General features: G+C 42.3%; 2 protein-coding genes across 4 annotated transcripts in view; one reads left to right on the top strand and one right to left on the bottom strand.

The window, feature by feature from the left end:
* Nucleotides 1–18646, bottom strand: part of AP3S1 (adaptor related protein complex 3 subunit sigma 1) — a 148028-nt gene that overhangs the window by 34750 nt on the left and 94632 nt on the right. Inside the window, exon 1 of one of the 3 annotated variants that reach the window (XM_073344745.1) lies at nucleotides 7862–8096. The exons of 1 other annotated variant lie outside the window; for it this stretch is intronic. In XM_073344745.1, the coding sequence (XP_073200846.1) occupies nucleotides 7862–7930 (69 nt within the window). In that variant the 5' untranslated portion in view covers nucleotides 7931–8096. Of the gene's footprint in view, nucleotides 1–7861; nucleotides 8097–18646 lie in introns of those variants that run through there. One more of the 3 variants, XM_073344744.1, reaches the window with a different exon arrangement.
* On the top strand, nucleotides 8206–17564 carry ATG12 (autophagy related 12). Its single transcript, XM_073344752.2, has 4 exons — nucleotides 8206–8381; nucleotides 8750–8886; nucleotides 10942–11004; nucleotides 11292–17564. The coding sequence occupies exons 1-4, from the start codon at nucleotides 8213–8215 to the stop codon at nucleotides 11349–11351; spliced, it is 429 nt and encodes a 142-aa protein (XP_073200853.2). The 5' UTR covers nucleotides 8206–8212; the 3' UTR covers nucleotides 11352–17564.

The raw sequence follows: 18646 nt of genomic DNA, 5'->3' as shown, positions 1-18646 counted from the left end.
AGATTGGTAACTAACAAGCATTTTCCAGTAGCTATTATGAAGTACTTATTCAATGAACCAGGTAGCTTTTAAATTCAAGTGAAGCTGGGGAAATCAATGATACATAGCCATTAAGTTCCACAATTGTTACATGGTACAATTATGCAACTGGTGGTGGGTGGGGAGGGAGGCTGTTCTTCAAATTAACATGTAATCTTCATGTTCTTTTTCCTTTTACATTTCTTAGCATAGCTGCGCTTTTTGAATTTCAGATAGTCCCCCACCTCCCAAACACAGAAACTGGATTACTTCATTTAAGAAGAATCTCTTTCTTATTGGTTAACAACATAACAAAGTCAGTCCGTGTGCTAAATGTAAATTAGGTTCACTAAATACTAGAAAGAAAAGGAGGACTTGTGGCACCTTAGAGACTAACCAATTTATTAGAGCATAAGCTTTCGTGAGCTACAGCTCACTTCCTCAGATGCATATCGTGGAAACTGCAGCAGGCTTTATATATACACAGAGAATATGAAACAATACCTATTCCCACCCCACTGTCCTGCTGGTAATAGCTTATCTAAAGTGATTTCCAGCACAAATCCAGGTTTTCTCACCCTCCACCCCCCCCCACAAATTCACTCTCCTGCTGGTGAATTTGTGTGGGGGGGTGGAGGGTGAGAAAACCTGGATTTGTGCTGGAAATCACTTTAGATAAGCTATTACCAGCAGGACAGTGGGGTGGGAATAGGTATTGTTTTATATTCTCTGTGTATATATAAAGCCTGCTGCAGTTTCCACGATATGCATCTGAGGAAGTGAGCTGTAGCTCACGAAAGCTTATGCTCTAATAAATTGGTTAGTCTCTAAGGTGCCGCAAGTCCTCCTTTTCTTTTTGCGAATACAGACTAACACGGCTGTTACTCTGAAACCTATCTAAATACTAGAAGTTTCCTCTGAAATTGTACCATATTACAGGTTCTCAAATATGGATTTCAAGAAAGAGGGGGAAATCGTAGGTATCACCCACAATTGTATGCAGAACACATTTCTGTCAAAACATTCCATTCAATTAAAGTCATAATTACACAAAATGTAAAGTTTTCCTCCTCCTCCCAGGGTATTTGTACACAGCAAAGAAAAACCTGTGGCTGGCCCATGACAGCTGACTTGGGTTCACGGGGCTCGGGCTGTTTCATTGCTGTGTAGACTTCTGGGCTCAGGCTGGAGTCTGGGCTCTAGAGCCCTACAGGGTAGGAGGGTCCCAGAACCCAGGTTCCATCCCAAACTCAGAAGTCTACACAGCAATGAAACAGCCTCACAACCCGAGCCTGAGTCGGCTGGCACAGGCCAGCTGCAGGTGGTTCTTTGCTCTGTAGATATATCCTCCGCCTTCACAAGACTTTAGGCAAGGGCAGTTTTCTAGCACAATTCAGAAGTGTCCGGTTTTAAACACTGTAGAGGACTTGCACTTCAGAAAATATTTTCATTTAAATTGTTTAGTTTCATTCATATATCTGTAATTGTTCACCCAGACGCAGAACCTGTTATTCTACTGAACTGTGGTTTTTTGTCCTAATTCCAGTATGGGTGGTGCAAAACACTAGTGTAGACAAGGAAAGCTGGATTTGCACAGTGCAGCTCACCCCAGTTTCAAGTACAGGGTGAGCTGCATTGGTGCAAAGTGCGGCTACATTCTGGGCCAGAATTAAATACTGTATTGTGGACATACTGTTAGGTAAACTAAAACAAACAAACAAAAAGACTCATCACGGTGCCTAGGGCATACTAAACGAGTTGTAGATGTGTAGAAGGAAACTGTAAACAAAGCAATGATCATACACAAATATTTATTCAAAGTAACAGTATCTACAGTACAACCTCAGAGTTATGAGCACCAGAGATATGAAGTGACCAGTCAACCAGACGCCTCATTTGGAACTGGAAATACACAATCAGGCAGCAGCAGAAACACCCCCCTCCGCACCCCACCAAAAAAAGGAAATACAGTACCGTAGTGTTAAATGCAAACTACTAAAAAAAAAGGGAACTTAGCATTTTTCTTCTGCATAGTAAAGTTTCAAAACTGTATTAAGTTGATGTTCAGTTGTAAACTTTTGAAAGAACTACCATAACGTTTTGTTCAGAGTTACAAACAACCTCCATTCCCGAGGTGTTTGTAACTCTGAGGTTTTACTGTACATTCTACTGTCACTAAACTGTGGATCAAACTAATTAGTGTTTTACAGTTGCTGCAAGATTATTGGAATTGTGAAGCTTTTAAATGTTCCCACAATTTTACTGCTCCTCAGGCAAAATAATCCTGCTTAACAGGAAGGGACAGCAACAAATCTATGTCAAATGGGAGCAACCCCACTGTCCTTCAGTTCTTTGGACAAATGCAGCTCAGGAAAAAGGTGGGCAACCACAAAGCCATCCCCCTACTTTTCCCAGAGCTGCTGCAGCTGCAACAGGCATGGACAATAGCAAGGAGACATACAAAAAAACAAATCAGTGATTAAATAAATCTTAGGATAGGAAAGAGAAAATAGAAGCGAACTGATTCATTTTAAAAAGAAAAGGAGTACTTGTGGCACCTTAGAGACTAACCAATTCATTTGAGCATAAGCTTTCGTGAGCTACAGCACACAGTATGCATCCGATGCATACTGTGTGCTGTAGCTCACGAAAGCTTATGCTCAAATGAATTGGTTAGTCTCTAAGGTGCCACAAGTACTCCTTTTCTTTTTGCGAATACAGACTAACACGGCTGTTACTCTGATTCATTTTAGTAAGAGTTTCCTATAGTCAAGTCCCTTTCTGCTACCAATCCAAGTAACAAACACTGTAAAATTAACAGACAAAGGAAAATAACAAAATCCCTTCCCTGAAATGTCTGAAATCCCCCCTTTGAAATTGGGAAGAAGAAAGGGAGATTCACACACACAGAAAATGAAATTGAAGTCTTACAGACATAGCCGGCCTGAAACTCTTCACATAAATTTTAATTTTGAAATGGTAAATCAAGATAATCAGTTTGCTGGCTGATAAGTGCTAAGAAGAGGTAGTGAGTTTCTTGACCTGTGTTATAGTTTCTCCAGGTTCTCTTTCCCAGGGAGGGGATGAAATTCTCTCACTCAGAGAGAGTGGTTTTCTGCCAGCAATGTACTCATTTATTAAACACTGGCAGTGCCACCCAATGAGCCACAGTCATCATTTCTGCAAAGGTACGTCCTTGATCAAACATATTTTTAACAGTAAAAGTTGTGAAGTTATATAATTCTGAACAATGCAACCTTTGTGTATTTGACTGACTAGTCACAGACATCAAAAGTGAAATCCTTTCCATTGGTACTACTTTTAATATTTAGATGTATGTAATTTTGCTGAAGACAAGTGTTTTTGTGTATTTTTTCTGCACCCAATGGTAACTCCACAGCTGGGAAATACAGCACACAGCTTAAAAGATTATACTTTAGTTTTACCCTGGGTTAACTCTTTTGTTTTGTTCATTCCCCAATCAAGCCTGCGGTGGTAATTCCTGACTCCAAAGCACATATTTACATAGAATTTTGCATAAACTTCACTTTCCCACAGGTTAAAAAAAACCCAAACATGTGCATAGAATCACAGAATATTAGGGTTGGAAGAGACTTCAGGAGGTCATCTAGTCCAATCCCCTGCTCAAAGCAGGACTAACATCCACTAAATCATCCCAGCCAGGGCTTTGTCAAGCCGGGCCTTAAAAACCTCAAAGGATGGAGATTTCACCACCTCCCAAGTAACCCATTCCAGTGATTCACCACCCTCCTAGTGAAATAGTGTTTCCTAATATCCAGCCTAGACCTCCCCAACTGCAACTTGAGACCATTGCTCCTTGTTCGGTCATCTGCCACCACTGAGAACAGCCTAGCTCCATCCTCTTTGGAACCCCCATTCATGTTGAAATTGAAGTAGCTGAAGTTGAAGTTGTTGAAGGCTGCCGTCAAATCTCCCCTCACTCTTCTCTTCTGTAGACTAAATAACCCCAGTCCCTCAGCCCCTCCTCGTAAATCATGTGCCTCAGCCCCCAATCATTTTCGTTGCCCTCTGATGGACTCTCTCCAATTTGTCCACATCCCTTCTATAGTGGGGGGACCAAAACTGGACGAAATACTCCAGCTGTGGCCTCACCAGTGCCGAATAGAGGGGAATAATCACTTCCCTCGATCTGCTGGCAATGCTCTTACTAATGCAGCCCAGTATGCCGTTAGCCTTCTTGACAACAAGGGCACACTGTTGACTCATATCCAGCTTCTCATCCACTGTAATCCCCAGGTCCTTTTCTGCTGCTTATCCAGTCAGTCCCCAGCCTGTAGCGGTGCATGGGATTCTTCCTTCCTAAGTGCAGGACTCTGCACTTGTCCTTGTTAAACCTCATCAGATTTCTTTTAGCTCAACCCTCCAACTTGTTTAAGTCACTCTGGATCCTATCCCTACCCTCCAGTGTATCTATCTCTCCCACCAGCTTAGTGTCGTCTGCAAACTTGCTGAGGGTGCAATTAATCCCATCATCCAGATCATTAATAAAGATTTTGAACAAAACTGGCCCCAGGACCGACCCCTGGGGCACTCCGCTTGATATTGGCTGCCAACTAGACATCGAGCCGCTGATCACTACCATTGAGCCCAACACTCTAGCCAGCTTTCTATCCACCTTACAGTCTGTTCATCCAGTCCATACTTTTTTAACTTGCTGGCAAGAATACTGTGGGAGACTGTATCAAAAGCTTTGCTAAAGTCAAGATATATCACATCCACTGCTTTCCCCATATCCACAGTGCCAGTTATCTCATCATAGAAGGCAATCAGGTTGGTCAGGCACGACTTGCCCTTGGTGAATCCATGCTGACTGTTCTTGATCACCTTCCTCTCCTCCAAGTGCTTCAAAATGGATTCCTTGAGGACCTGCTCCCTGATTTTGCTGGGGACTGAAGTGAGGCTGTATTGGAAATCTGTAGTTCCCCGGGTTCTTTCTTCCCTTTTTTAAATATGGGCACTTTATTTGCCTTTTTCCAATCATCTGGGACCTCCCCCAATCGCCACGAATTTTCAGAGATAATGGCCAATGGCTCTGCAATCACATCAGCCAACTCCCTCAGCACCCTTGGATACATTAGATCAGGACCCACGGACTTGTGCTCGTCCAGCTTTTCTAAATAGTCCTTAACCTGTTCTTTCACCACTCAGGGCTACTCACCTCCTCCCCATACTGTGTTGCCCCATGCAGCATTCTGAGAGCTGACCTTGTCTGTGAAGACCAAGGCAAAAAAAAGCATTGAGTACTTCAGCTTTTTCCACATCATCTGTCACTATGTTGCCTCCCCCATTCAGTAAGGGTCCCACACTTTCCCTGATCTTCTTCTTGTTGCTAACATACCTGTAGAAACCCTTCTTGTTACCCTTCACATCCCTTGCTAGCTGCAACTCCAGTTGTGCGTTGGCCTTCCTGATAACACCCCACATGCTCTAGCAATATTTTTATACTCCTCCCTAGTCATCTGTCCAAATTTCCACTTCTTGTAAGCTTCCTTTTTGAGTTTAAGCTCACTGAAGATTTCACTGTTCAGCATCTGCTGCTGTTCATTAATTTTTTTCCTTTGTATGAGAATCATCACTTTTCTAATACTATAGGAGTTTACAGAAAAAAAGTTTGCTGACTGACCTCTACCAAAGGCTGTAAGCCTTTTTCTCATGTTCTCAACGCTAGCATCTCTGTAACTACAGAGGCACGTAATGGTGCACAAGAGATACAGAAAGGAGCGTAAAAGAACTCTCCAAAGCATATTGTTTAAGATTTTAATTCTTTTTTCCAATATTTTAGACAATTACTATGAATCTGCAGTAACGGCTCCATAGTTAAAGCTGTAAATCATTTTTATGGGAAGTCAGAATTCTATATTCCTTCACCTTCAAAATAAATTTTGTTTTGATATTAAACTGTTTATGACAGAAATAGTGCATGAATGATTTTTGGTCAAACAAAATTGTCAGTCGGGTGGGAAAGCTTGAGAGCTTCTGTTTTTTCTTGTAAAATCATCTCTCAAAAAAAACACTTGGTTTAGAATAACTATTTAACAGTCCTGGACAGTATTATTAACAGACATAATTAATGGTCACTTATTATTTCATATACAAGTTGGTGCAATATTTTGGACTGTGAGCAAAAAGGAACAGCAGATGGCTGAGGTCTCTGTCTCTATAAATTTGGTCAGCTATGAATCAATTAGGTTATAAAAGGTTAAAAAAGTACTTTGGGAAAAGTAATTGATTTGAATATATTTTCTTGTATTTCAAAGAAGAATATATAATGTCTCTACATCACATCTCTAATTTTAAGACAGTATGGCATATCAGAAGAAAACCATATAAACCACGTTATCACCTATCATGATTTTTAAATTTTTAAAAGAATTATGATTCAAACACATTAAACAGATATAACTATTTAAAATGAATATTAAGACTATTGTTTTAATTTCTGAAATACTAGAAACCCATAGTTTCACTACAAACCTTAACATGAAACCTATTATCAGTGTCCATCCTCTGTCTGCCCAACATCCTCTTACCTAAGTTCCCTTTAAGTCCTCTCTCTCCACCGCAGCCCCGGGGCAGTATGCACCCCAAAACCCTCATCCTCAGAGCCCACACCTCCAGCCAGAGCCCTCACCCCCCTGCACCCCAAGCCCAACCCTCTGCCCTAGACCTGAGCATCCTCCCACACTCCAAACCCCTCGGCCCCACCCCCACCACACATCACCTCCATATTGGTGCACAAAATAGAACTCATTCGGCACATGGATGTAAAAAATTAGAGGGAACATTGCCTTTTACCCCAAATTATAAGAGATCCTGAGTTACCAAGTTTGGATATGAATTAGACACACACCCAAAAAAATTAAAAGGTGGTCAGAATCAGGTATTTAGCTCAGTTCCAGGTCTGCATCTAAGCAACGTACTGGAAAATCATCTTCGCTTATCACATAGTCAGTATCAATCACTGTTACTGGGAGCCTCAGTATTGGTGGTGCATGATTTTGGCTAATTCGCACTGGAAGTGCCTGTGCCATAATCAACTACTGTATTGTAGATACAGTTCTAAGCTCTGGACTACCATATGGGTATGTCAGATGCAGTTGTGATTTTTATCGTTATACTGATACCATTTTAAGCCCACTATGGATGCAGTTATACCAGTACAAAGGTACCTAACACTGGTATAATTTATTTCCCTTTCTAATCTAGAATAAACCATACTTGTATAAGCACTTTTATACCCGTTTTACTGCATCTACACTAGGGGGTTACTGCTTTAATTCTACTCGTATAGTTCAAACAATAAGACTTCCTAGTGCAGACAAGCCCTGAAGTCAGACATGGGCCACCAACCCCAAAGAGACCCAGATCACATCAATTGCCTGCTGATACCAAGACCCGCCAACACCCAACCACCTACCAGCGAGAAGTCGCCGGCCCGCCTACAGGGAGCCTGCATCCGCCACCCTGCACAAGAGTCGCCTGGACCCATGGCTCAGGCCGGCGGGTGCTGGGAAGCGGGCAGAGTGACAAGGGGTCACCTCTGAGCTGCGCTCCGGCGGGCTAATCACTGCACCGTCCCCCAGAGCAGGGGCTGCACCCTGATGGGGAAGGCAGCCCACGGCACAGACCCACTGCCCGGCCCTTCCCACTCCTCGCTACTGCCCCTATCCGCACCCCGCCTCTCAACAGCCTCCTGAGGCCCCGGACTGGCCACACTCCTAGGGCGGGACAATCTCAGAGAGACAGAGACCCCCCGCCCGCCGCCGCCGCCGCGCCCCGCGCCCCGCGCCCGCCCCCGTACATAGCGCTGGTAGAACTTGGAGAGCCGGGGTTTGCCGTGGTTGTTGAAGATGAGGATCGCTTTGATCATGGTGAGGCGGCGGGAGGAGGCCGCTCCAGCCGGCCGGGTCACTGCGAGCTCTGCCCCTCCCCCTTCACCCGAGCAGCAGCTGCCCCACGACTCGGGCCCAGAGCGGAAACAGAACCGCTCCCGCTGCCCACGTGACACGAAGTCACCTGACAAGGCGGTGCGGCTCATCGCGATTGTCAACATTCGCTGGGAATGGTGCCCTTCGGTCACGTGATCTCAGTGGCCCCTGCCAGGAGTTAATATGGGTCACGTCACGTCCGCCCTTACTTGCCTGTAAGCAATATGGCGGAAGTGGAGAAGCAGCTACTGCTCTCTCCTCAGGATAGTAGCCGAGGCGAATGTGGAGAAGAGCCCCCGAATGGGGGAACTGCGGTGGGGGTTGCCGAGCCGGCTCCCCCTTCAGCCGGCTCCCCGGTGACCGAGGAACCCGCCGAGGACACCAAGAAGAAAAGTAATAGGAAAAGGAATGATTGCTCTGGGGGCGGGGCGAGATCCTGGGTTCGCTCTGATTGCCAGGCGCATTGGCCAATCGGGTGAAAGAATGAGCCGCCTACTTCAGCTAGTTTAACCAATTAGAAAAAGGCAGAGGATACGATCGGGGCGGGGGGGGGAGAGACGAGGAGAAAATGCTCCAGCCCCGTCGTACGGGCGCCTTGGTATCTCCCGGCCGCGGGTGGGCCGGCGCGAAGGGGCGGGGCCTGTCGCTGTTGCGCTGTCGGTGCGGCGGGCTGCCTGTGCCTCGGGGCGGGGCTCCTGCCTCTGCGGCAGGCAGGTGCGCGGGGGCTGGTTTCCTTCGCTCAGTCTCTGCTTTCGCCCTAGTTGACGTCCTGCTGAAGGCTGTGGGGGACACGCCGATCATGAAGAACAAGAAGTGGGCCGTGGAGAGGACCCGCACCATCCAGGGGCTCATTGACTTCATCAAGAAGTTCCTCAAGCTGGTGGCCTCGGAGCAGCTGGTACGTGCCTTGCCTTGTTTACTCTCTGAGCCGGGGAAAGATGCGGTGGGCACTGGGGCTGCTTGGTGCCTTGTAGACGTGCCAGGTAATAAAAGGGTGTTGAAGTGCGGGGCGTGTGGAGCTGGCAAGGCTGCAGTCCGTGATGGCATCATGTTGCCTGCTTCTTAATTGTGTAAGTTGCTTTGTATGGTGACAAGGGAACTCTCCACCGGGAACCTGAGAACAGAAGGGGCTGGTAGTACTTCCTGACCTTGGAGCCCCTACGGTTGCAAAGCTATGTTAGCATCACCCCAGAATGCAGCTGCAGCCTGCACTAGGGAAGGGGTTTTTCCATCAGTGCAGGAACACCAGCTCCAAAAACAAAGTTAGCTACCTCACCAGAAGCATTTTTCCATTGACCTAGATGGGTCTACATTGGGGTGAGGTAGGGTGACCAGATGTCCCGATTTTATAGGGATAGTCCTGATATTTGGGGCTTTGTCTTATATAGGCACCTATTAGCCCCCCCACACCTGCGTCCCGATTTTTCACACTTGCTGTCTGGTCACCCTAGGACAGGGGTCCCCAACATAGTGCCTGTGGGTGCAGTGGCACCTGCTGAGGCAGTTGTCTGTGCCTGCAGGACACCACGCCGCCGAAATGCTGTCACCGAGCGTGGCCGCCAGAGAACAGCCCACCGAAATGCTGCCGAGAAGCGTTGCCGTTTCTCGGCGGCATTTCGGCAGCAGGGTGTCTGGCGCCTGCCACAGTCTCCTGGGAATAGGAATATGCTATTCCCACTGAAAGGTTGGGGACCACTGCCTTAGGATGAGGTTAGCCTAGCTAGGCTAAGCACAAATTCAGCTGTCTAAATAAGTGAAGGAAGTGAAATACATATATAATAAAACATAAGGAAAACACAAATCATTGTAGTGCATACAGGAAAAAATCTCAAAACCCTTATATTAAATAAAAGCTATTGCATTTTCCTTATGCAATTGTATAGTGCCTAGCGCACCAAGGTCCTAGGGCTCCCAGGCACTATAGTAATACAAATGATTAATAATAATATAGATACATACATCTATGGTCTTACCATCAGTCTCAGACACTCCTGTTCCCCTGGAGGCCAGTTCCTGGTTTTCTTTTAATAAACTTAGACGTTTTCAGCACTTAGGTCTTGTCTACACTAGCGGGGTAAATCGACCTAAGTTACACTACTCCAGCTACATGAATCATGTAAAAGGAGTCAACGTAGCTTAGGTCGACTTACCGCAGTGTCTTCGCTGCACTGCGTCGATGGGAGATGCTCTTCCGTCAACTTACCTTACTCTTCTCAGAGAGGTGGAGTAAGGAAGTCAACTGGAGAGCGCTCTGCTGTTGATTTAGCAGGCCTTCACTAGAAGGGGCGGCAAAAGGGGCAGCTGCCCCAGGGCCCGGCGATTTAAAAGGGCTTGGGGCTCCTGGCTGCCGCTACTACAGCAGCAGACGGAGCCCTGGGTCTTTTAAATCACTTCCTGAGGGCTGGGCAGCGCAGAAGGGCTGGCTGTGGGAGGCTGATCCCCAGCCCCACCCCTTCTACCCGAGGCCCTGAAATTACTGGTAACACTTTTATGTTACTTTCACCCCTAGATAAAAGTTTCCATGGGTATGTTTGATGCAAAAAATTTTACACTAGACAGGAGGTCTTGGTGTTGGATATTCAAAGCAAAAGAGTGAGGACCAGACCATTGGCTTGATGGCAGTGTGCAAGACAAGTGCATGATTGCAGGTCCTAGTACAAATGGGTAGCATGCTCAGACTCTGGGGAAGCGGGGGTGTCTCACATTGTTCCAGCAAAGACCCTGTTGGCCAGTTAAAGAACAGAATTGGTAGGTTCCATGCAGTACCTCTCTCCCTAAATAATGGTGGCTCTGATGCAGAATTTTCAAGGTGTAAAGAGAGGTAAATATGGTGAACAGAAGGTAGCCTTCACCATATCCCTGCCAGGGGCACAGATTTGAAAAAGTGCTCCTCATAGGTAGGAAGATAACTCCCCAGGCAGATTTTTTCACTTTCTGTTTTCTTCCCTCACAGTTCATATATGTGAATCAGTCCTTTGCTCCTTCTCCAGACCAGGAAGTTGGGACACTCTATGAGGTGACTTTAGTTTTGAGTGTTATTCTTTCTTAATATTTGTTTAGTAGAATCTGTCTGTACCCTTGTCTGCCTTTTTAAATCTGCTATATGCCTGCCATGCCCAAAGTGGTGACATCATAAATTTGTCACATCATGGATAACATCACATAAATATATTAACAGGTGACACTGTTTCATGATGCATTTGTCCAATAGTAATAGTTTAATTCATGAATGGACTGCTTCATTGGTAATCTAACCCCTTGTTGCTTTTCTCTTTCTCCATTCCCTTTTCTTTCCCCCTGTAGTGTTTTGGAAGTGATGGCAAACTTGTACTGCATTACTGCAAATCTCAAGCGTGGGGATGAATGGTAAGCAGCCACTGATGCGTAGGACTGCTGGCCTTCAGAAAGGAAAAGGGCTCTGATAATCTTCAGAAACCATGCCCATGGACATGCTGAAGAGAATTGTACATTACTGCCTATATTTTATTCTGTGCATTTATGTACAAAATGATGCAGATGACTTGCATAAAAGAAGAGCTACATAGGCTTTTCAGCCACGTAATTCTTTCTTCATTGTGTCATTTGTGGTATGGAAATAATTTTGCATGTGCCATCTGTAGAATAGAGCCATCTTTCCTGCTGCAGAGCTCCTTGGTTGCCACATATGAAAGGACATTATTTCATGCCTTGTGAACTGCATAACTCTCCATTGCTCTGAATGCTGTATTGAGGATTTAGCTTCCCTTTATTAGGAGGGATATTTATTGCACATGTGCACAGGGATTTAGTTTACATCTGACATAATGTTCATCTCTATTATGTGCAGTTTACTCTTACATGTTGTGAAGTCTTTACTTTGAATGCGTAGTGTCTCTCTTATGCCTCACTTCAGGCAAGTATTTTATAGTGTTTTGTCTCATAAGTAACCTATATAAACAGTTGCACACAAGGTAGAAGATGTATTGTCATAGCATATAGTCTCTCACACCTTAAGCTATGTGAGTATCTGATACAACTGCATTTCTTGAACTATTTTTTTTAATAAAATGTCTAATTTTTTCCTTTAGCAATAGCAAGACACATGCTTCTCAGCTTTTTCTTAATTGTTTCATATTTTCACGAAAGCTATAATATGCTTGGGAAAATGTCCCTGGCAGCTCTCACCCACTAGTAACAGCAGAAAGAGAGTGACCCAGCTATTGACTCTTTCAGTTCCGTGGAAATAGATGTTGGATGGCTAAAGCCTACTGTAAGCCTGCTTCCACTTGTGCTCCTGGTCCCCTGCTTCATCTGCTGTATTGTCACTGTTCCATCAAAAGAAATGCAACACCACTTCGGGACATTTTTACAACTGTCACAAAGTAATCACAGGAAGTGGCTCTCCTGAAGAGGACTTACTACCACAATAATGGGAAGAAGGATACTGAGTCTCCATCCCACCCATGCACTGACATCTGCCCTGTATGGGAAAGGAGGTTTGCCAAACAGCTCTGTTTAGGGATGGGCAAAGGCTTAATCAAGTTCCTCTACCAAATAACTTCCCCTGTTATTAACATGAAGGAATACTAAAGAATTATCTGCAGCCTGCTGATCTATTAATATGTGATTGTAAATTTGGCTGCTTGCTAATATATGCTACCCAAAAGTGTGGCTACATCCTCTGCATGCATAATTTTTGTTCTCTTTAGGATGTTTTAATAAACTCAGTATTTTTTTCATATTGAAAGCTAAATCAAAATTCTTTGATTTCAGCTAATCAAGTTGCAACCAACTCTAATTTATGCAAATGTGTTGATTAATTAAGTGTGTGTCTGTGTTTAGATGATCAGAATTCTGAAGGTTTATGAATAGGTGTGTTCTAAATCTGTTTCCAAATGAATTATTTTAGTGATAATTACTACATTTTTAGAAAACTGGTATAATACCCAAGGTTATAACTCCTTATTTATGGAATGATGTCTTCCAATAAATACAAAAACATTCTAGAACAGTTAAACGAGTACTCCTTTGATTAAAATTCACAACCAGAAAAATAAATACCTGTTATTCTTTCAGAGCCAACTATTGGGTTGCTCTGAAGCAATTGTAACCTTGAACAGCCACTAGAGGGTACTTGAAGATAAAAAGACTTGCATATTTTTCAATAGATTTTGAAAGTGATATGGAATTCCCATTTTGCCTGCTAAACACATGTGCGTTGAGGTTGCTCTCAAGCTTGTGGCTCCTACGTGGCAATCTGTTTGGCTAAGAGAGAAACCACAACCCTGGCTCTCTTTAATTAGTTTTAGATGGAGACTGTAAATCTTAGTTGTCTTAGTTAATCAAACTACTGGTGTGGTGCATATAGCCATTTGGAATGATGCGAGAAGCAGAAAAGGAAAGAATAGAAATGAGAGGTGGAAGAGATGTAAGTCATCTTATCTATCCACCTTCCACTGCAGGATTGTTCATCTTGCTGCATTATCAGTTTTATCCGTTTGAGTTTTAAATGAAGCAAGGGCTTCTCTTGCTCCCTTGGGGGCTATTTTACAGTGGTAATAGACCTCATTGTTAGGTGTCTGTTTCCTTGCATTCAACATATGTATTAATTTGCTCAGTTTTGTCCTATTTCAAACTTAGAATTGTAGGGTTAAAAGGGACTATGAGGATCATCTAGTCTACCCCCTTGCCAAGATGTAGCACCTACCTCTTATTTATTTAGATGTATAAAATGTGCTTTTCCTCGGGACTTGGCAGGTCCATTCAACCACACTAAATCATTCCTGTTTGTCCTTGCATTTTCACTTTTTATAGACTTAAAGACAGTTTTTCTTTTCCTCCCACACTTGTTAGCTAAAAAATGTTTTGTTCTTTCAGTCTCTTAACTGGGGGGGGAGGGAGGGTCTAGGGAGATTTCCTTATTCACTTTGGTTCCTCTCCTATGAATTCATTCTTTTTCTGGCATTGACAGGGAGTGCTAGTCTTTTAATCTCCTTTCAGTAAAGCGTTTCACACATACCAAGATTTTGCCTCAAGGTTACAGGAGACTTCTCGGTGGTCCTGTTTTCAGCTGCTTCTAGCAGTGATCAAGTGGCCATCTCTCCATTGATCACAATAAAGCACTTTGAAGACCACCAGTGATCCATATGCCACCGTTCAGGAACCACTGATAGCAACTCCTCCCTAAAAGTGGAAATTCTTTATCTGTGTCTGTCTGAAATTATGGATTATTGTATAAACTTTCTAAAGGTGAGTCACGTAGCTTATTAAAGTGAGTGACTAAATGGCTAGCAGGTAAAAAGAATTTGAGTCGGAAGTGTGTGGTCTGTGGAATCTGGCAAGGAATGAAGCCCCACAGTAAATAAATTGATTTAGTTAAAGCTATAATGTGTATAAGAAACACAGGAGGTAGCTGTATTGCAGGATAATTTTGATAGATCAGGCATCAAGTCAAGAGGTGAAATATGAAGTGTAAAATAATATCTGAGCTATGTATAGTTTAAATGACGCTGAGTTAATTAATGCAGTACAGCTGAAGAAATACATAGCTAAATTGGAGGGAGTACAGTCTAGGGCAACAGATAGTAAAGGAAATAAGAATAGTGATAAAGTTTCTTGATCATGAAACATGATGAGTGAGAGGTGACAAACTGAAATATTTTTAAATTAGATAGGATTTATTATAAAATTAAATCATGAAGGTTGATGACTGGGACCACTGACATCACACTAGGATGAGGTTGCAGACTTAATCTGTGAGGGAAATAAGGGAAGTCTTACACATCCTGGGCCCAGTCCTAAAGCTTTTAATCACGTGGAGCTTGACTATGCACCTTTCCTTGTTAAGGGTAATCGTCACTATTCAGAGTGTTCACCAGTGTGGGTAAATTTTAAACTTTAGAATCCATTTGAGTTGTAGGATGAGTGCAAAAAGATAAACTAATACAAGTAAGAGAAAATATGCATATTTTCATTTTTTATTTAAATACATTTCATAAACGATATTAACTAGAACTGTATCTGTGATGATACAACTTCTCAAACTCCCAAGTTCATGTAATGCATGGAAGGAAAATACAATAGTCATGTGACTGCCAGAGCAATTTATGGGCGTCATGGCATTACTGTACTGTTTGGTGTATCTGGACCAAGAAGTACTAGGTTGTGTGCAGAAATGACTTCTATTCTCAACTATTGCTAAAAATATCAAAAAAGCTGACAAAATAATTTGGAAACTGATATGAATTTAATATTTTATGTGTAAAGCTACACATTTTTAAATCTACAGAACTAGATAACCCGCATTCAAGAGTTTAAAAAATTGGCTGAAGAACTGTCTGAGTAATTAATGTTAATTCTTGACAAATCTTGGAACATTGGGGAAGTCTAGAGACTGGAAAAAAGCTAATGTTGTGCCAATACTTAAAAAAAGCCTACATTATCTTGACATTTGATCCAAGGCAAAACCATGGAAAGGCTGATATGGGATGCAATCAGTAAAAGAAAAAAAAATAATAAAGAATGGTAGCATAATTGATGCAATGATGCTGGTTTTATGTCAAATACGTCTTGACAAACTATTTTTTATGACTTTCGAAATTTAATTGATAGAGGTAACTATTAATATAGTAACTATACTGACATGTTCTACATAGATTCCTGTAAGTCAAATGACTATCTCATGTATATTCTGATATTAATAAATACCACTATACAAAATCCATGGATCTATTAGTGGATTAAAAACTTACTTTTTAATATCTATCAGCTATTAATTGTAAATAGGGAGGCATCTAAGGGGGTGTTTCTAGTGGGGTGCATCCAGGAATGCATTCTTAATCTGGTGCTATTTAATATTTCCATCAGTGATAGCATCATTTTTGGTAAAATTTTCAGGTGACAAATTTGTGAAGCGGTAAATAATGACAGCTCAGTTCTACAGAGCAATCTGGATTGTTTGGTAAACTGGGTTCACTTGAACCTTGAAAAAAACACGGTGTTTTTGTTTGCTGTTTTTCACACAGCTAAAGGGGAGCCAAAGGTATGTAAGGTCATAAATACCATTATGAACAAAAAATGTAGGTCTCACAGGATGGGGAATTGTATTTTGGAAAGCAGTACTTCAGAAAAAATGCTTGGGGCCACAGTAAGTAATCAACTGAACATAATGTGTCAATGCGATGTGGTGGCTAAAGCTAGTGTGATCCTTGGATGTATAAGCAGAGGAATATAGAGTAGAAGTAAGGAAGAGGTGGTATTACCACTGTGTATAACAGTGAGACATGTTTCAGAGTGGTAGCCGTGTTAGTCTGTATCAGCAAACACAATGAGGAGTACTTGTGGCACCTTAGTGACTAACAAATTTATTTGGGCTTTTGTGGGCTAAAACCCACTTCATCAAATGCCTGGAGTAGAAAATACTGTAGGAAGATAGACAGATATACAGAGAACATGAAAAGATAGGGGTTGCCTTACCAACTCTAAAGAGACAAATCAATTACAGTGGGCTATTATCAGCAGGAGGAAAAATCACTTTTGTAGTGGTAATCGGGGTCGCGCATTTTAAACAGTTGACACCACTGTTTGAGTTGGTATGCAACCTTCATCTTTTCATGTTTGCGCGCTCGCTCTCTCTGTGTGTGTGTGTGTGTGTGTGTGTGTGTGTGTGTAATATCTTCCTACTGTATTTTCCACTCCATGCATCTGATGAAGTGGGTTTTAGTCCACAAAAGCTTATGCCCAAATAAATGTGTTAGTCTCTAAGGTTCTTTTTATTAGTGAGACAGTTACTGGAATACTGTTTTCAGTTCGGGTGTCGACACTTTAAAAATACAAATTGGACAGAGTTCAGAAAAGAGTTCTACGTGAATGGTCTGGAGAACCTGCCTCACAGTGAGAAGCCATTCTATTTAGTTTATTCAAGAGCAGGCTAAGTGGTGACTTCATTGTGGTCTATGGGGAAAAGGTTCTGATAGTAGAAGGCTCTTCAATCCAGTCTAGCAGGCAAAAGTATAACCAGATCCAGTGCCTGGAAGTTAAAGCTAGACAAACTCAGACTAAAAATAAGGTATAAATTATCCATTGGAACAACTTATTTAGGAATGTGGTGGATTCTCCATCACTTGAAGTTTCTGAGTCAAGACTGGATGTCTTTCTAAAAGATGCTCCAGCTCAATTAGGAGTTATGGGCTTGATGTAGAATTATGGGGTGAATTACAGAATGAAATGTATTGTGCAGGAAGTCAGACAAGATGATCATAATAGTTCCTTCAGATCTTAGAATCTATGAAAAGTTTAAAAAAGTAAGTGTGACAAGTGTCAAATCAAATTTGACTTTCACTGTTTCCTCGTCAGTTTGTTTGTTTCTTTAAACTGGAAGTTTACTTGGTATACAGCAGCAGGATAATATAATCATGATCTTGCCTTGCTGCGACAGTCTCTCTACCATTTTTGCCCCTTGTCACTTGTTACAGGCATAGTATTTGATATAGCTGAAATACTGCACTATCTGCACAGATGGTAACGTTGATGTGAATGTCTAAACTACTTCATTTGGTTTAGTATGGTCTGAATGTGTTATTAAAGGTGTAAAGTATTTTTATATTTCCTCTCATTATTTCCAAATTAACAGAAATGCTACATTTCACTCTGTGCCTAGCAACTGCTTCCTCCCTATGCAGACTCCAAGGACCTAACCTGTTCCTTACAACGCCTAAATAATTTCACTTTCCAGCTAACAAAGTCTAGAACCTCTTTTTCAGCTTGTTGATGCTACTGGAACTCCAATCATCTGATGATTGCGCCTTACAGCCTCTCGCATCTTTTTTTAAAAAAAAAAAAAAAAAAAAAAGCAGTGACAAAAGCAGTATCTCCCACCCTCTCAGACTAGGTGAAGGGGTAATTTCCTCTTAGAGCTCCATGATCAGCCCTATACATCCTCTACCAGCTCCTGTATCCTAAGAAAATCTGTATGACCACCTGCCTTGTATCCAAAAGCCACCTGCCTTTTATCAATGGATATGAATGAATATTCCATAAGTATTTTCTTTTATAAAAAATTAACTTGTACTGTTCAGTTTTTTAAATTAAATATAAACTAATAATTGAAATAAATAGTAAGCCAGGTAATCAGAGGTACTGAATGAAACTGGAGTTGCCTCAATTGGAACCTGCTTAATAGGGAGGTATTGAATCAACTGGTATAAGTATTAATGTCAGCTCAGTGCCAACTTTAGCAAAGACCTTCTCAACCCTGTTTAAAGTGTGGTTCTAGTCTGAAAAATGACCCCCCATTTTGATGTTTCTATGTTTGTCATCCCAATAACACCAGCTCAGATATCATTAGCTATCTGTCACCTCTGCAAATGGAGCTTTTGCTCTGAGAGACCAGTAGGTTATTCCCATGCATCATTGCTAGCACTAATGATCCTACAAATTAAGTTTTGTCTTTAATGGCTGTAGAAACCATTGTGTTCTCAGCTAGCCATCTGAGGCCTCATTACCTTTTGGGCTTGTATGGATGTTACTGAGGGTATAATTGGGCCTGTAGCATTTTTGTTATTGGTGATAATGCAAGAGAAGGAAAGAATGCTCCTTGTCCACCGATCACTGATGGGGATAGCTAACAAAGTTATCAGCCTTGCATAAAACAGCATGAGCTGCAAGATAGTCAGTGTTAA

This window comes from Lepidochelys kempii, chromosome 5 (assembly GCF_965140285.1).
Source record: "Lepidochelys kempii isolate rLepKem1 chromosome 5, rLepKem1.hap1, whole genome shotgun sequence".
Classification (NCBI taxonomy): domain Eukaryota; kingdom Metazoa; phylum Chordata; order Testudines; family Cheloniidae; genus Lepidochelys; species Lepidochelys kempii.
The sequence above is the reverse complement of the archived record's forward strand: the minus strand, read 5'-3'. Positions and strand labels throughout refer to the sequence as shown.

What these genes read in the sequence shown, in the direction of transcription:
- ATG12 (XM_073344752.2), top strand. Translation starts at nt 8,213, where the DNA reads ATGGCGGAAGTGGAGAAGCAGCTACTGCTCTCTCCTCAGGATAGTAGC. An exon ending in TGGTGGCCTCGGAGCAGCTG is followed by an intron (nt 8,887 to 10,941) that starts GTACGTGCCTTG and finishes CTTCCCTCACAG; the next exon opens with TTCATATATGTGAATCAGTC. An exon ending in AAGTTGGGACACTCTATGAG is followed by an intron (nt 11,005 to 11,291) that starts GTGACTTTAGTT and finishes TTCCCCCTGTAG; the next exon opens with TGTTTTGGAAGTGATGGCAA.